The sequence below is a fragment of the Carassius auratus genome, chromosome 24 (assembly GCF_003368295.1).
Source record: "Carassius auratus strain Wakin chromosome 24, ASM336829v1, whole genome shotgun sequence".
Lineage (NCBI taxonomy): Eukaryota > Metazoa > Chordata > Actinopteri > Cypriniformes > Cyprinidae > Carassius > Carassius auratus.
Window position 1 is genome coordinate 17,098,080 of NC_039266.1, and position 16,713 is coordinate 17,114,792.

General features: G+C 35.0%; 3 protein-coding genes across 5 annotated transcripts in view; 1 reads left to right on the top strand and 2 right to left on the bottom strand.

Moving 5' to 3' along the window:
• Nucleotides 1–70: 70 nt before the first annotated feature.
• On the bottom strand, nt 71–3,337 carry eif1axb (eukaryotic translation initiation factor 1A X-linked b). The gene is made up of 7 exons (XM_026201338.1): nt 3,163–3,337; nt 2,539–2,622; nt 2,343–2,446; nt 2,062–2,112; nt 1,375–1,456; nt 1,155–1,246; nt 71–1,027 (listed from the first exon to the last, which is right to left on the bottom strand). The coding sequence occupies exons 1-7, from the start codon at nt 3,176–3,178 to the stop codon at nt 1,022–1,024; spliced, it is 435 nt and encodes a 144-aa protein (XP_026057123.1). The 5' UTR covers nt 3,179–3,337; the 3' UTR covers nt 71–1,021.
• A 459-nt stretch (nt 3,338–3,796) lies between these two features.
• Nucleotides 3,797–6,326, top strand: LOC113042465 (zinc finger protein 112-like). Its single transcript, XM_026201344.1, has 2 exons — nt 3,797–4,252; nt 4,445–6,326. Exons 1-2 carry the CDS (start codon nt 3,968–3,970, stop codon nt 5,606–5,608), a joined length of 1,449 nt encoding a protein of 482 aa, XP_026057129.1. The 5' UTR covers nt 3,797–3,967; the 3' UTR covers nt 5,609–6,326.
• A 355-nt stretch (nt 6,327–6,681) lies between these two features.
• LOC113042463 (ribosomal protein S6 kinase alpha-3-like) overlaps nt 6,682–16,713 on the bottom strand; it is a 41,998-nt gene continuing 31,966 nt past the window's right edge. For 2 of the 3 annotated variants that reach the window (XM_026201342.1, XM_026201339.1), the window contains 18 exons: nt 16,172–16,252; nt 15,981–16,060; nt 15,743–15,849; nt 14,771–14,808; nt 14,359–14,501; nt 13,970–14,040; nt 13,001–13,089; nt 12,347–12,411; nt 12,156–12,258; nt 11,835–11,959; nt 11,593–11,718; nt 10,691–10,780; nt 10,006–10,164; nt 9,216–9,377; nt 9,051–9,127; nt 8,857–8,974; nt 8,633–8,773; nt 6,682–8,002 (listed from right to left, as the gene is read on the bottom strand). In XM_026201342.1, the coding sequence (XP_026057127.1) occupies nt 7,880–8,002; nt 8,633–8,773; nt 8,857–8,974; nt 9,051–9,127; nt 9,216–9,377; nt 10,006–10,164; nt 10,691–10,780; nt 11,593–11,718; nt 11,835–11,959; nt 12,156–12,258; nt 12,347–12,411; nt 13,001–13,089; nt 13,970–14,040; nt 14,359–14,501; nt 14,771–14,808; nt 15,743–15,849; nt 15,981–16,060; nt 16,172–16,252 (1,898 nt within the window). In that variant the 3' untranslated portion in view covers nt 6,682–7,879. The remainder of the gene's footprint in view (nt 8,003–8,632; nt 8,774–8,856; nt 8,975–9,050; nt 9,128–9,215; nt 9,378–10,005; nt 10,165–10,690; nt 10,781–11,592; nt 11,719–11,834; nt 11,960–12,155; nt 12,259–12,346; nt 12,412–13,000; nt 13,090–13,969; nt 14,041–14,358; nt 14,502–14,770; nt 14,809–15,742; nt 15,850–15,980; nt 16,061–16,171; nt 16,253–16,713) is intronic. The other variant, XM_026201341.1, reaches the window with a different exon arrangement.

A 16,713-nucleotide genomic window follows, 5' to 3' on the forward strand; every position in this document is an offset into this window, starting at 1 on the left:
GAAACCTGGTGGAAGATAAATAATAAAAAAATAGGACAATGATATTTAAAAGGCTTAAAATACACATTTGTAGGATTTTGAATGTTGTTGGATTTTATTTCAAAATAACAGGTTTTCTGATCAAAAGCAGCAGAGGACAAAAAGCAACCATCATAAGCTCATCAACACAATACACCTAAAATTAACAAGTTATAACCAACAAGCATCATGCTCATCCAAAAGGGCCAGTCTGCAAGAACACAATCAATAAACTCTCATAATCCTTGCATTGATTAGCCTATTTGTACTTTGCATACAAAAATACTTCCTTATTCTGGTTATCTGCTTTGTGAGCTATCATTTTAAAAAGTAAAAAAAAAAAGTGTCCGTTTTCATCTTACAAATATTTCAGTTGCTGATGTTTTCTGTAGTTTAGTTTCAAGCAATTACGTTGTAACTACTGTGAAGTAACAACTGTGAAGTAATAGATAGAGCTTCAAGATTAGTTACTTTCATAAATTCAGCAGCCCTGCAAAATAAGTATTCAATCATTATTGTCTTAAGTAGAAAATTAGGATGGGTTCAAACAAAGAGCAAATCAGATAAGCTTTCTGAATAAATGCATCGTCCAATGCATCACTGTGTGACCAGTAAATCATAAGAGACTTCAAAAACATTAAAAAAGACAAGAGGAATTCTAGAGATATCAGCTTTTACCAAAAGAGTTTCACTCACCTTTACAGAGCTTTTAAACATGTCTATTAGGATACAGACTGCAAGACCAAACATAAAATTGGTTATCTTTTTATTGCGAATCCATAGATTCTGTACTGTAACTAAATTCCACATGATGTGAAATCAATATAAATACATTAAAAGATAACAAAATGGATTGAAGGTGAAAATGCAGTCATGTCATTAGTCAGAGAAACCTAAAACTTGAGCCTCCGTGTACATAATGATGGAGGGGCTACTTCAAGGGGGGATGTGAGGATGTTGTCGCTTCGGGGTTGAGAAACATTCACTTCCCAGCGTTTTCCTCTTAGATCTGGGGAAGGAACATGGTATTGTAAGAAAAAAAAAAATATCACATCTCCATTTCAATTAATCACAACATTTAGTTTTTAAAATTAATCTTAAACTTCAGATGAATGTAAGACTGTTTTAGTACTTACATCATCAATGTCCTCATCGTCATCACCAATATCATCGAACTGAATCTCATCATCATCACCAGGCCCAAAGGTATCAGTTTCGTTGATTTTGGCTGCAAGGCACCAACAGTAAGAATTTAATGACAAGGCATTTAATACAGTGCAGCAAAAAGATCAGCATACTGTAAGCCAAGAACCTCCATTTATCAAGAACCAGGTTTTTCAGAATAAATATATTCACCGTGTTCTGGAAGCTCTCCATAGGCTTTCAGACTCCGAGCCTCATCAGCATTATACTTCAAAATGACATCTGCTTTATTATCCTGAAAAGAAGTTTCAGAATTAAGAACGTCAGATATTCACTTCATAAAAAGCCCGTGCTTAAGAGAACTGTAGTCTCATCAGCAGCATGAATCTTATTTTTAAATTGAAAGACTAAAGCTTTTAAATGGCAAAATACTGTAAACTCATTTCTTTCCAGGCAAACAAATGAAATTTATATGGAATTCCTAATACATTTATATTTAAATATATTAAAATCATAAAATATGATTATTGGATTTGGATACAGCTATATTAGTATAATTAATTATATTAAAATACATATCTAAACCCTTAAACTCCTTAATCCAATGAGTATAACAATTCTATTTTTATTAAAATTTCAAAATAGTATTTTGAAAATACAACATTTATTCTCTTTTTAACTCCATGCAAGCATCAAGGCTATTTCATTGCGATCTCTAAATAAATTATACAAGGTATACAATTGACAAAATGTTACAATACATAATTATATTAAATATTGAACATACCTGGCAGTCAATTATTATAGTAAAAAGTGTTTTTAATATTAAATCATATTTAATTATATTAAAGCTATATTATGTATAATATTACATAAAATATGAAAAAATATTTAACAAACCTGGTAGTCCCTTAATCCAATGAGAATAATGTCTGATGTGTTAATCCACACCTAAATTAAAAAAAGATGAAGACATGAAAAACCGCTAAAACAACATTTTGTCTTCTGCTGAAATTTTCCACAGTTAAAATTAGTTACATTACTTAGGTTCATCAAACAATATTGACTGATAGGTCTAACCATTTCTGTCAGTCCACAAAGCCAATCTCATTCACAAAGTGATGGAAATGCTGAATCTGCATTCAGTCTGAAGCATCACAGACTGGATCTGTAAAGTGCACCTTTTTCCGGAGCTTTCCTCGGATGTGACAAAGCCGCTTGACTCCATCAAAACACATGGCCTCCAGCCTCCCATTTCCCAACATCTTGATGACCTGAGCATATTCTAGAAGAGGAAAATAAAAGGATACAGCCAAAAGCAGATCATGTTTTGAAGAGTAGGGAAAACTCATTATACACAAGAGTATTTCAACACACCTTGTCCATCCTCTTTAAACACCAGCTCCCTTTTCTCAGATTCATTCTCATTCTTACCACGTCGCCGATTCTTTCCTCCCTTTCCTGGTTACAGAAAAATTTAATGTGCTCAGATACAATCAAAAACTTTGAAAAACACCATCTTATTAACACAATACAGAGTCCTATGATAACAACGAAGTGTTGCCTAATGACTGAGCAAAGTACACACACTCAACACCCATTACGATGACATCTTAATTTCACGTTTATTTATTTAACTTTAGCATGTATGATCGCTTTTAAAAATATTAGCGCATTAAACGTATATTAAACGTAATGATTTATAAGCCTGTAAAAGATCAAAATACGTTAAACTGGTCCGCTCTCCATAAGTAACGTTAACGTTACCTGACTAACACAACACATGGGGGCCAAACACATCCTTTACATTACTTGACAAGCAGCTTTTATTTTACATTATGAACCAAAACGCAAATCAAATACAGAAACAAAAACTAATTCAACTGCCACAATTAAACATCAAACACTGACAATAAACTGCGACATTCAATATCACACGTTACCTTGTGTGCTAAATTCAGTGCTAACATCTCACATGGGTATCTTGACATACCACCTTACCTTTATTTTTCGGCATGTTCTTTAAACGACGTCGAAGGCTCTAGAATAATAATCAGAAACGTTATGGAATGATAACAATATTTTACTTTTTTTTTTTTTACTATTTCAAACGTGCTGTTGTTAACAGATCAGCGCCGCTAGCGAGAAAAGCTGACAACGACGCATGCGCAGATCGCCTCTTTCAACAGCGCAAAACTTTATTCAGAACCGCCACCAGCTCAGCTCAGGAGCTGATACTGATAGAATATGAATTTTTATGGTAGTGGGCTAAATAAAATGTATTATTATCTGAAACGATATGATATGATAATAATATATAAAAATTTATAGGATAAATAATTAAATAAATAATTGTTTAAGAGAAAAGAAAAAAGAACATATATATATATATATATATATATATATATATATATATATATATATATATATATATATATATATATATATATATATATATATATATATATATATATATTATGTAAAGCTAAAGGTATAGATGTTAACACGGATAAAAATACAGTTGAAAAGAAAGAAGTGCTTAATAAAAATAAATCTAAGATTAAAAAACAAACTAATCGCAAGAAATGTACTTGTCCTCCTATCCGCTAGGTGGCGATAGTTTCTTCATCAAAATGTGGCATCAGAAGAAACAGCATTGCGCCTTGGTTTGAACGCCTTTTCACTATTTAAAAGGTCTCAAAGTGGAATTTTCTACTATGATCAATTGATCGTATGCAATGTAGATGCAATTAACAGCTTAGTCTAAACATTTCATATTAAGGCTCAAGTCAGTTGCGTTGTAAACATGCTGCATAAATGTGTGGTAGGTGGTTGTCCGAACCGATCGGACACCATTATTCATTACATGTTACCCGAGGATCCGAAAAGACGCAGTCTGTGGTTAAAGTTTATCGAAGACAGTAAAGCTGAAGACCCAACCTCTTCATGCCGAGTGTGCGGGCAACATTTCTCCGAGGAGAACTACTTCAAAATGGATCTGGGTTACACTACATGCATGATACTAAGCGTGGATGCTGTTCCTACAGTACTAACTCTTAATCGATCACCTGAGTCAGAAAGGGGGATTCAGGTAACATCTTCATTTTATTTATTATATATGATTTATAAACTTTATATAATTACACTTAAAGTACAGTTACATTTAATGATGGTATGTAATTTAAATGTAAACACATCTATCTATCTATCTATCTATCTATCTATCTATCTATCTATGTATAATAATATGTAATAGTATACTGTGTCATATTGTATCTGACAGGAAGCAGAAGGTGAGAGTTTGGCAGATGACACATGTAAGATCACCATTTCTGAGGCTGTTTCGCTTGCTTGTGTCAAAGAGGAGCCTCTTGAATATGAGCTGAGCTCCAACATTACATTTGGACAAGCGCTGATCTCCTCACCCGATGAGGGTGTTAAAGATGAAGAGAGTGAGCTAGCCGTTACTGAGGACGGCATCTCGACCGAAATTTCCGGGTTTAGAGAAGATCATGGCAGAAAGTACATCAACTGTCTAACTTGTGGCCAGAGGTTCCGCAGTAGACGCACCCTGATGAAGCACCGGCGGGCCAATCACGCTAAAAATAAAACCGAATCCGAAGTCAAAGAGAAGTTTTATATTTGTTCAATTTGTGGGGAGAGGTTTCATAAAATGGGTCTCCTTCTGAGCCATCGAGTCATACACACTAAGGAGAATCCAGAAGGGAGGTTTGTGTGCCAACACTGTGGAAAGGGCTTCCCCCATCAAGCTTTTTTGAAAGCTCACCAGAAGGTTCACGAGGATGCCGAGTCGACCATGCCGTTCAAGTGCCACTTATGTCCCAGGCGTTTCGGCTACAAAGTTGCCCTCGTTGCTCACATGAAACATCACTCATCTATACTCACATGCATCTGCCCCATCTGTGAAAAGAGCTTTCAGTTTAGAGGTTCCCTCATTCAGCATCTCAAGTCATCTCATGCTGGAGAGAAACTCTTGTGTAAGACCTGCGATAAGGGGTTCCTAAGAGTCAACGGCTACGTCAAACACATGGACAAACACAACGTGATGACCCCGTTCTACTGCGACATCTGCAAAATTTATTTTTCACAGCGAGGCTACACCTCACACATGGCCACCCATGAGCACAAGAGCCTTCCCAAACAGCAGCCCGATGACGAGTCTGTTGAGAACCAGCCCGACGATCCCGAAATCAGTCTCTTGAGTGTGAATAGCTCTGAGGAAGGAATGGATCCAGTCACCGTGAGGCAGGAAGAAGCTGAGATGGAGCTGCTCTGTGAAGATGAGATGCAGGGTCTGTCTGGGAATCCAGTGGATCCGGCAGCAGCCGAAGGTTTGGAGTCTGAAAATGCGGTTGTGGAAAAGGAACTTCCCCAAAATGACCATGAAGAGATGGAGAAGAGCGAGGAAAGCTCTGGCACACAATGAGATCTCAAGTCTAAACAAGAATTGTATAATGAATTAACAGTTTTAGCTAACCAAAGGTGAAAACCCATGTTTCCTTTCACTAGTTAGGTAGGTTTATGATTAAACCTAAGGGCCTAATTCTGTATAAATGTTAGCTACATGGTTAGTTAAACTACAAATTGTAATTGTAGGCAAAATTTCTGTATTTCTTTTTACAGAATATGTAACGATATATTGTATGTCCATTTGATTATCTTTATATCATGTAGAAAATGTAAGTCTCTGTGGTGTTAGTAATAATGTTTAGCTGCTAATAATGTTTAGACATTCTATGTGCATGTTTACAAAGACATATATTTTATACAATGCATTTCTTTAAAACAGTATTCAAATATCATGTATGATTATTACTTGAAGACCAATTGTTGTGGTCAAAGTCTTGATGCGAAGAGACGCATTTATGGTTCTATTTTCTGCATTTTATAGTTATAAACACATTAGTTTATAGGTTTGGCATTAGTTTCTCTCTTTTTAATGAAAATTTAATACTTTTATTTAGCACGGGGCTGCATTATATCGAGCAAAAGTGACAGTAAAGACAATTATAATTTCTGTTAAATGCTGTTCTTTTAAACTTTCTATTCATTTGGAAAAGGTGTCATGATTTCCTCAAAAAAATTTCGTCAGCACAACTGTTTTCAACACTGATAATACTAATAAATGTTTCTTGAGCATCAAATCAGCATATAAGGATGATTTCTGAAGGATCATGTGACACTGGAGACTGAACATTCTGCTTTATACATTACAGGAATACATTTTAAAAATAAGTTTTTAAATTGTAACAATATTTCATCATATTAGTGTTTTAATTTACACCAATATGGTTTGTAAATGGTAGTATATATATATTTAGCAAATTTGTTTCTAAAGGCTCAGTCACACTGCAAACTAAACATGCAAAATTATTAAAAACCTGAATTATAAATAGTTAATATAGTGTTGAAACATACAATTTCATATTTTTGCTCTCCCATGATGAACACTTTCTATAAAAATGACAACAGTGCAAAAAAAGACATTTACAGTCATAATAAAGTGTTTTTGTAAAAATGGCAAACTTTATTTTCTACATGTACAAAAGAAAGAACAGAATAGCAGCTTGCTATATGGACAGCAACATTTCCAGAACTCTTCCAAGTCAAAGACGGGAAAAATACAACTGAGATGAAAAGAAAAATGCACAACATATTTAAACTTGCTCAGAAAAAAAAACAAAAACAAAAATAAAACCTGCAAGGAATCATAAGAAGAATTTTAAAATATATTAAAGGGGGAAAACATCCTCAGTCATGCCACTTGCACAGAGCTAATATAGCATCTTGCCCATGCACATTTATAAAAATATGTCAAGGCTGTAAGTAGTCACTAAAAAATTAAATCTCTGAGCATTTCTGTAATTCTCTACATCCAAACAAATAAACAGGTCAGCAGGTTTACAGCCTTTTAAATTTCCGTCCCAGCTTATTTCTTTTTTGTATAATGTATTGCGTTTCACCTGAGTTCTCTATTTGACATTCTGTGCCTTTTACATGTAGGCCTCCTCTGCATTTTTGTGCTTTGGACCTCGTTCACAATGTCGTTTTATAAAAGGTACGCTAAAAACTAACGCCAGCAGCTGTATTATAAACATTTGGACTCAACTTATATTCTTGTATGGATCTGCTGAAGGAGTCTCTCCAAGTTCGCTATCCAAAAATGACTGGAGAACAAGGTTTGCTGGGACTTAAATATGCAATGTGGCATTAATGATGTAAAATAATAGGCCAGAACAGGATACAATTTGAATATTCAGTGTTTGCCTGACAGGAACGCATCCCGTATACAACATCCCCATACAACTGGAGCTTTTCGCAACTGTGCGCACACTACGGTGCAGGAATTTGTTGTCGTCCTCTTAAATCCACATCCTCCCTGAATACATCTTACCTTTTTATAATGACTGAGATGCAGTATGTTTATATTCATACACAGGTAATTTGCTCCTCAGAAATAGTCCACAGATTCTTTATTGGTTTGAGTTTAGAGGCAGAGGCGTGATTGTACAGGCCGAACTGTTTTTATTGGCCCTCGTAGTAACCAGTGAAGGAAGATTTTGATTGTCCACCAGGGGTCCTCAGAATCTACGCTTGGCTCTAAGGCCATGATGCATGGTGGGCAGCAAGCAAGCCGAGTTCTGGCTGTGCTCAAACCAAGCATGAGTTCACAGGGCTGGAGGTGGAAGGGATTTGCTCATAAAGCAGTGGAGGTCAGTTTCTTCACTCCTCTGCGCTGAGCGAGAATAGAACAGCCCACGGGCTCCAGCATGGGAGGAACGTTCCTGTTCAAGGCTGAGTATGTAGCAGCCATCGCCCCCTACAGGAGGAAAGATTTCATACAAACCTTCCTGAATTAACCTGTCTACTGAAATTTTTCATCTTTTTATAAAATGTAAAAAAAATAAACACAAATAAATTCTAGATAAATATATATACACATCTATCTATCTATCTATCTATCTATCTATCTATCTATCTATCTATCTATCTATCTATCTATCTATCTATCTATCGTCAGTCATAATAATTAGTCCTTATCTACTAAAAGAAAGCATGTAAAAAAAATTAAAAAAAAAAAAAAAAAAAAAAAAAAAAATATATATATATATATATATATATATATATATATATATATATATATAGCTTTATATATATATATATATAGCTTTATATATATATATATATATATATATATATATATATAATTTAAATATAAATTTAATAATATTTAAAAGAATATAAAGCTAATACTATAAAAATACAGTACATTTCCTTGATATAAAAAAAAAAATCATTTCTGTGAATTTGGGACCCTTGTGTATTCTAGGAGCATTTCAAATATAAATTAAGTCTAAGAGCAAAGTAAAATATTTATGGGAATATTTTTTAAATTAAAATTAGATGTATAAGCTTTATTCCAAAGGATAATGTGTGGACAGGACCAAACCTTGACCAGATGGGGGGCGTCCTGTCTGTTCAGCTGGTATTTGGGAAGCTGGTCTCTGTGAAGGATCCAGGGATGTTTCAACACCTGTGCAGCTGTTAGTCTCTGATGGGGGTCTACATGCAACATCTTAGACACCAAGTCCTGTAAAAAACGAGGTGTTTGAATGATCTTTAAGGAGACGATTTTTGAAGAGTGTAATTTAGATGCTCTTCTCAAGTAGGTACCTTTGCCTCAAATGAAACAGAGCTCCAGTATCCGCCTGTGAGAGAAAACTTCCCACCGCCGATTCGAGCTAGAATCTCCTCTGGTGTGTCCTCTGGGCCATTAGCAAATGGAGTGAATCTGAGAAAAAGCCCAGTGTCAGTTGAATACAAACACATTTTGAAAACTATAGTGCTAGGTTTACATACTTACTTACCCAGTTAACATTGTGTACAAAAGGACACCTAAACTCCAGATATCACAGGCAGCATCATACCCCTGTCTCTTCAGCACCTGAGGACCAAAATTATTATTTTTTTGGATTAAGAAACTGACTTTTATTTGACAAAATCCTGTGCCTCCTCCGACATGTAAAATGTACCTCTGGGGCCACAAAGTTGGCAGTGTAACAGGGCGTCATCAGCAGTCCGTTTTCCGCTCTCAGCTGCTTGGCAAAGCCAAAGTCACAGATCCGGATGGACTCGGGATTCCCAGATTCATCCACATAAAGAATGTTACTGGGCTTCAGATCTCTGTGAACCACCTAATGAGGAGGAAAGGAAGCTTGCATAAACCAAGGCGGCTCACGAACCGTTTAAATAATTTTTTTAAAACATTTTAAATAATCATTTCTAATTCAAATCATTACTGTTATTTTACATTTAAATTGTATTATGTACAGTTATATTACACTGCCGTTCAAACGTTTGGAGTCAGTGTGATTTCTTTTTTCTTAAAGAAATAAATACCTTTCATTTAGCAAGGACACATTAAATTGATCAAAAGTTGCATCACATGAATGAATGACATTTTTCAAAACAGTTTAAAATAAAAAAACATTGTGATAATATTTCACAATATTACAGTTTTGTGTATGAAATGTGCTATATAAATAAACTTGCCTTGCCTTGACTATTTCTCATCAAATAGACTTGAATGGCAGTGTACATCTATTGCGGCTTGAATGAGACCAAACTGGCTTCTAATGTTGAGTTTATCTGCATCAGAGTCATTATAAACCAGTATATGGTAAGACCAAGGCAAAGCCTCATGTGTTTCCCAAGATCACAATCTTAATGTACTTCAGCTGGGCTTTAAGTTTCATTCCCTCAGCTATTGTCTCTGATGTATTGCGCACATGCTAGAGTTCGAGCTCTAGAGAGGTCACATACCCCTTGATTGTGCATGTACTCCACAGTCTTTGTGATGGTGTACAGCACAGCGCTGGCCTCCCGCTCTGAGAAGAACTTCTGTCTGAGGATCTTATCCAGCAGTTCCCCTCCCTTCAGCAGCTCTGTCACCAGATACACTGAGCGGCCATCGTCGTACACCTGCATACAGTGACGCAGTTATATTACTCGATCATCGCTAATCAGTTTAAATTCAACATCTCTTCTATTTTATTACTAACATCAATTTTCATTAAATGCTGTAGAAACCAATTCTGCAATACATAACAGCATGAATCAGGATGTTTACATCTGCAGCGAAACAAACGTTGTGTCAGAAGGCAATCAATGCCATGTTTAAGGAACACTTGAAGAAGATGCATTTATAATGTAAGGAAACACTGGAAACAATAATACTAATACACTGCTAAATGAATATGAACAATGGATAACCTGCTCCGAGTAATTTGGAGGAAACCCTATGAGGGCAGAAACTCATTACACTACTCTCATTCCAGAATCGGTTTTAGGTAAACACATCAATGCTCTTTGAAAAGAACAAGACATTACCTTAATATAATTGTGTTTAGCCACTAAGACAAAGTTCAGAGTCTGCCGCCACAGACTATTGTCTTTCAACCTCACGGAGGAAAATAAAAAGATTGCATCCTTGTTTCTAAACACTCACGTCTTTCAAGGTGATTATATTTGGATGCTGTCCATAGCGTAACAGAATTTCCACCTCCTCTGTTGGATCCCGTTTAACTTTACTGATTATCTAAACAAGAAAAATATAGAGAGATATATTACAATGTCCAAGAAAGTCATTTTTAAAAAAAGGCAGTACTTAATTGTCTTTCAAAAGGCCAAAAATACTTAAAAATGAATGCTGTCTACATTTTAAATAACTAGATATATATTGAAAATAAAACAATAAAAACTAAAATTCAATTGATGGAAGTGAATTTCTGTATTATAATGTCCACTATTAAAAAAAAGTATATTCATTGTTATATGCTAAATATTACATTTACATTTAGTCATTTAGCAGACGCTGTTATCCAAAGCAACTTACAAATGAGGACAATGGAAGCAAAATCAACAAATTTTATTTTGTTAAATAATACAATTTAACAAAGATAATAAATTGGTAGTGTTTTTTATTATTAAAAATGAATAATTATGTCAATACATAAATTATTTTAAATAACGTTTAACTCTCATTTAAAGTTCGATTTAATATGATTTATAAAAAAATATATTACGTTTTTTGTTTTTAGTAATAATTATTATTATATCATTATTTATGAGTGTTCCTTTTTGATACATTTATGTTATGTTATGAGGACTACATTTACAATTAAAATTATTAATTTTATTTTTTTGTGCTTTATTTTTAACCTAAATATAATGGAAAAAGATCAGGCACAGTTAAATATCCAATAATGACTGGGACATTTAAAAATCATTTCGTTTTCAAATGCTTTTTTTTTTATTATTATTAATTTGCTAAAGTGTTCTGGATGGTGGCTTACTGCCTCAATGAAAGCAACCAGTCAGTGTGTTGGTTTAATATGACTCATTTCTCACCTTCACTGCATACTCCATTCCTGTGCTTTTCTGTATGCAGCGTCTGCAGATGGAATATGAGCCAACCCCGATATCCTCCTTCACCTCATATGCATCATTGAACTGAGACACACTTCTGTGGAGCTGCTACGGAGTGAAAGCAACCAGATGTAATGCTGACATAAAACCTGACATATAGCTAGACACTAAAAACAGTCATTACAGCATATACTACGTGGAAAGAGGCTTAAGTGTGTGTATACCTGAACTATAGAGCTCACACTGTTGCTCTGCAAGGGTTGAGACTCTTCTTCTGAGCTGATGGCCACAAAACTGAAACCTCTGAAGAGTTGATTGGCATTGGCACTAGGGGGTACACCTGGAGAGTCTAGCAGAAAACACACAGCGGCTTTGTTCAAGTCATTAAATACACGATTAAATAATCTGACAGATTTCAAAAGGTCTAGCAGCATTTAAATAAATAGGTTTTCGTGTTTTTATCTGAGAGGGGGTTAAAGACGGATGGCAAACACAGTCTACCTGATCGAGCACCAGACATAGTCCGTTATGATAAGCTGATGTACCTTTGGGAGTTTTTGCTGTAAATTCTGGGTCAAAGTAGAATGTGTCGTCTGGTCTGCCAGAGGCTGGTTTGAAGGGTGGGTGAATCTCTCTTCTAAATAATTTCTTTGACAAACAAGACACGATAAAACATTAAACCCACCGTACATTAATAGAGTGTCATTCCTGTAAAAACGTTCCTGTAAAGACTCACATTCCAGTCGATGGTAACATAAAACTGGTGCCTCTTTATCTCTTCAACTCCGTCTGGCCCAGCACCTGCAGATGACCACAGTCACGTTCAAATCAAATATGAATAACTAACTCTGCAGAAATGACCATCCAGTCAGTGTTATTTAAAAGGTTGGGGTCAGTATTATGTTTTTAATGATTTAAGGAGTCTCTTACGCTAACCAAAGTAAAAAAAGAAAAAAAAATACAGGTCACGCACAATAAAATCAATATATTTAAATGTTTGATTAATTAAATATTAATATTATTTGACATAACTGCTTTTATTTTAATATATTATAAAATGTAATTAACTTCTGTAAAAAGCAAAAATAACTTGATCCTTTAGAAATCATTCTAATATGAAATATTAAGAAATGTCAAGAAATATTATTTACGTTATTATTATAAACATTGCTGTAATAATTGAGCCGTACATTTTTTGTGGAAAAAATTATGTATTTTTTCTGGGTTCTTTAAAGAGCAGAAAGTTAAAAAGAACAGTTTTTATTTGAAATATATATATATTTTTTACAATATAAATGTTTGTGGTTAATTCAGTGTATCCTTGTAGAATAGAATAGAATAGAATTAAGAACCCAAACTTTTCAAAATCAGAGTATGTGAGTGGGCTTACCTAATCTATTGGAAGGGTTTCGTTTGAAAAGGCTCCTGAGGAGACTCTGAGCTTCTGAACTCAGAAACGGAGGCATTCCAAGCTTCGCCCTACACACACACAAAAAAAGTCACAAGTCAAGCCAGAGATCATCCCTTTATTATTAAGCTATACAATTTTAAGTGCGGGTCGTTTACCAATGAGATTGAAGAACACTGTAATTCTAATGTTCTGTTATCCAATTAAGTGTCTTTTGTACATAATCTTTCAGCCTTTACATGCCAAACATGTGATGTCAGCCAGAAAATCACTTCCTTTCTAAGTGAGCAGTTTTTTTTACCAGAATGAGCATCAGTGTATGTGTATCAGATCTTGTGGTGATAAAATCAAATTATGGTCCAAAATCTGTCTACACAAGTCTGGAGGTCAGATAACACAGAACAGAGGGAAAAGACACAATGAGTCACTGTCATCTGCACTGATGTCACTTCCACAGCTAATACTTACTGTATTCACTTCAGTTGCAATAGTGGGTTCTTATCAGTCCTCTGCAGAAGCCTCAGATGAACATTGTAATTGACAAACTCTCATCTTGCCTTCTCTAAATGTCTGTGGTCATTCCACTAAAACCACATTACTACAGTTTATCAAAGCCGTAAAACTGTGCGCAGACCTTTGGTTATAATTATCCCCCACAGCAGTGCTAGTGTCACGCTGGAGCGTTATTCACTCTTCAGCAGGCCGCACTGTGACGTGACGTGTTTTTGTATGGTTAAGTGTTTACTGACCGTTAAGTGCTTAGTCTTTTAAGTTAAACAGCACTGTCAGCTAAACCAAGGGCTTATCCTTATCTCTACAGTACTTAGCATCCAGATGTTACACAGACCAATTCCGCTGGCTCTTCCCACTCAGAGTGGATGACTGTGTTTAGATTATAGTGTGAGTGGAGTCTCTGTCGGGATAGCGGAAGGATGAGGCCGTCACACTTACTTTAGAATCATAGTCATGGTTTCCTTGCGGTCCTTGCCTTGGAAAGGCAGCGTTCCAGTCAGCATTTCAAACTGAGGATGGAGAACGAAACAAGCTGTTTCTCTGTAATGTTAATAATTTTTGTTTATGCTTAACTGCCTAATGGAACACTATTCCAGATTGCTCCTGCCCAGTTTAGATAGTGTTCAAGATTTTGTTATAATTTTATATTAGTTATTATTTAATAATGATTTTTTTTACATTTCCGAAATGTTTTTTTAAAATAACAAAATCTTTTAAATGTATTTATAACATTATTATCTTATTAATACAAATGAATAACAAAATAAAATGCGTAAAATTTAGCAAAAAAAAATTGTAAAGAAGCACAGGAAGTGGTGCTCCCTTACCATGAGTACCCCGTAAGACCACCAGTCAGCGCTATAAGTGTGTCCTCTTCTGTTCACCACCTCTGGAGCCATATACTCTACTGTCCCGCAGAAAGAGTATGCTTTATTTTCATGATCGATCGACTCCTTACTGAGTCCAAAATCTGAAGACACACAAACACAATTTTAGTATGACAACATCAGTGTTTCAAAACTACAACTGAAACTACTCCATTTTCTACACATTCATTTCCCACACATTAGCTCTGTGCGATTCACCTTGTCATATAGTATGAGTGTGATATAGATAGTCATAAACCCCGTCTGTCTGCCCTCCCATGAGGCTGCAGTCGAACGGTATCAACACAAAGCCCTAAACGCTCAAGGTGGCACCATGCTGATGCAGCCATTCCAGCAATCTGAAATTACCTACCTGTCAGCTTTATGTGGCCTTCCTCATCCAAGAGAATGCTGAAATTACACAGATTCACAGCATTAAAAAGTCATTTAACAGAGCATGAACACACTCACACAAAGGAACCCCTTTTTTTACTGCCATTCCCACCCTGAGCCATGAGGACATATCTCTATATGTCACAGCTACAAGACTACAGCCATTATTTTATAGCCCTATTTTATCCAGACATAAATGTGATTTATGGACGACCTTACAGACAGCAGTGATGAAGGATAAAAAAGAAAAGAAAAAAAGGAATGAGTGAGTGAGTGTGTTTTAGTGATATAAAAAAAAACGCAAAAAAAGGAAGCATGGAAAGGAAAATATACACTATTTTTCAAAAGATTGTTTAAGATTTAAAAAAAAAAAAAAAAAAAAAAAATTATATATATATATATATATATATATATATATATATATATATATATATATATATATATATATATATTAAATTCTCTTATGTTCACCAATGCTGCATTTCTGCAGTAAAACAGTAATGTTTGTGAAATATTATTGCCATTTAAAATGCTTTTTCCCCCAAAATATATATAAATCGTAAGAAACAGAAGAACATAATTTATTTCTTAATAATGAATAAATAATTTTCTGTAATACTTTATTATTAACGTCTATACTGTCACTGTTAAATAATATCATGCATCTTTGCTAAATAAAAATGTAAATTCATTTAAAATAATTGAATTAATGTAAAACATTTTCCCAAATTCTCTTTCCATACTTTACTTGGTTTTTTCCCCTTCTTTTTATTTTTTTAAAAAGTACAATAAAAATTCCCACTTTTTGGAATTTGATGGTCATTTTGTTTTAAAATAAATAAGTTTGGAATGAAATAATAAATGTTATAAATAATAAAAAATTTCATTGATTTGGGTGAATTGTGCTTTTAAATTCGAGTATAAATTGGATTTATTTGAGAGCATTCAGTACTTCTCTGGTTTCAGATCTCTGTAGATGATGCCTAGTCCATGCAGATGGTCCAGAGCTAAAGCCAGCTCTGCCAGATAAAACTTCACATCCTCCTCTGTGAACATCACCTGAGGAAAGACAGGCCAATCAGACAGGCTTGTCCTCTCTAAGCTGTTGGTGGCTACATCAGACTATGCTCTGGATAAAGCATCTGCTAAAGGTTTAAATGTTTTGCTTGGGGTAACCACTCACTATTTACCTCTTTTGACAGTCGAGTAAAGAGATCACCTCCTCTTAAAAAGTCCAGAATCAGATAAAGCTTTCCTTCAGTCTGGAATGCTGCACAAGTACACGAGAGGAGTGTGAGAAAGAAAGAATGGCTTCATTGGCTAACAGAACATTACAACGAGAGCGGTTCTTTATTCCGATTGGCTGATGACCAGCACTTACCATAGTGTAGCTTAACAATAAAGGGATGATTAACCTCCACCAGGATGTCCCGCTCCATCTTAGTCCTGACCCGATCCCGTACTGAAAACACACACATAAATAACAACACTTCTCTTTACTTCCATTGAGTTCACTAACAACGTTCCCCCCCGCCCAGAAATCTGCCACAGCAGAATTATGCAGATGGCACCGGATGACTAATTAAATAAAGTAGGGAGAAAAATGCAGTGCCAGAGAGACAAGAGAAGCTGAGAGCTGTAGGGGGAGGAGAGTCAATTTACTCCTGTGGATGTAGATGTGTTTATCATCTGGAAGGGCTTTTTCATAGATGTACCCTTCCACAAACATCAATTTACATTCTTAAACAGCTACAGCTGGGAATTAACCAACCAAAACACTAGAATAAACAGAACTTAAACAGGTTACTGTGGAAAAGGTAAATGCAATCTGGAGTCCCAGTGTTAATGAGACTTTTGAACTGCCTTTAATATCTCAGCTATAGGACTAAGGCCAAACATCAAACATCATTCTTCCCGTTTTAT

Coding starts and splice junctions, on each gene's coding strand:
- eif1axb (XM_026201338.1), bottom strand. Junction 2,113..2,342: donor GAGGAAAGCTCCGGAAAAAG/GTGCACTTTACA, acceptor TTTTTAATTTAG/GTGTGGATTAACACATCAGA. Junction 1,457..2,061: donor TTGGATTAAGGGACTACCAG/GTTTGTTAAATA, acceptor ACTTCTTTTCAG/GATAATAAAGCAGATGTCAT.
- LOC113042465 (XM_026201344.1), top strand. CDS start 3,968: ATGCTGCATAAATGTGTGGTAGGTGGTTGTCCGAACCGATCGGACACC. Junction 4,253..4,444: donor AGTCAGAAAGGGGGATTCAG/GTAACATCTTCA, acceptor TGTATCTGACAG/GAAGCAGAAGGTGAGAGTTT.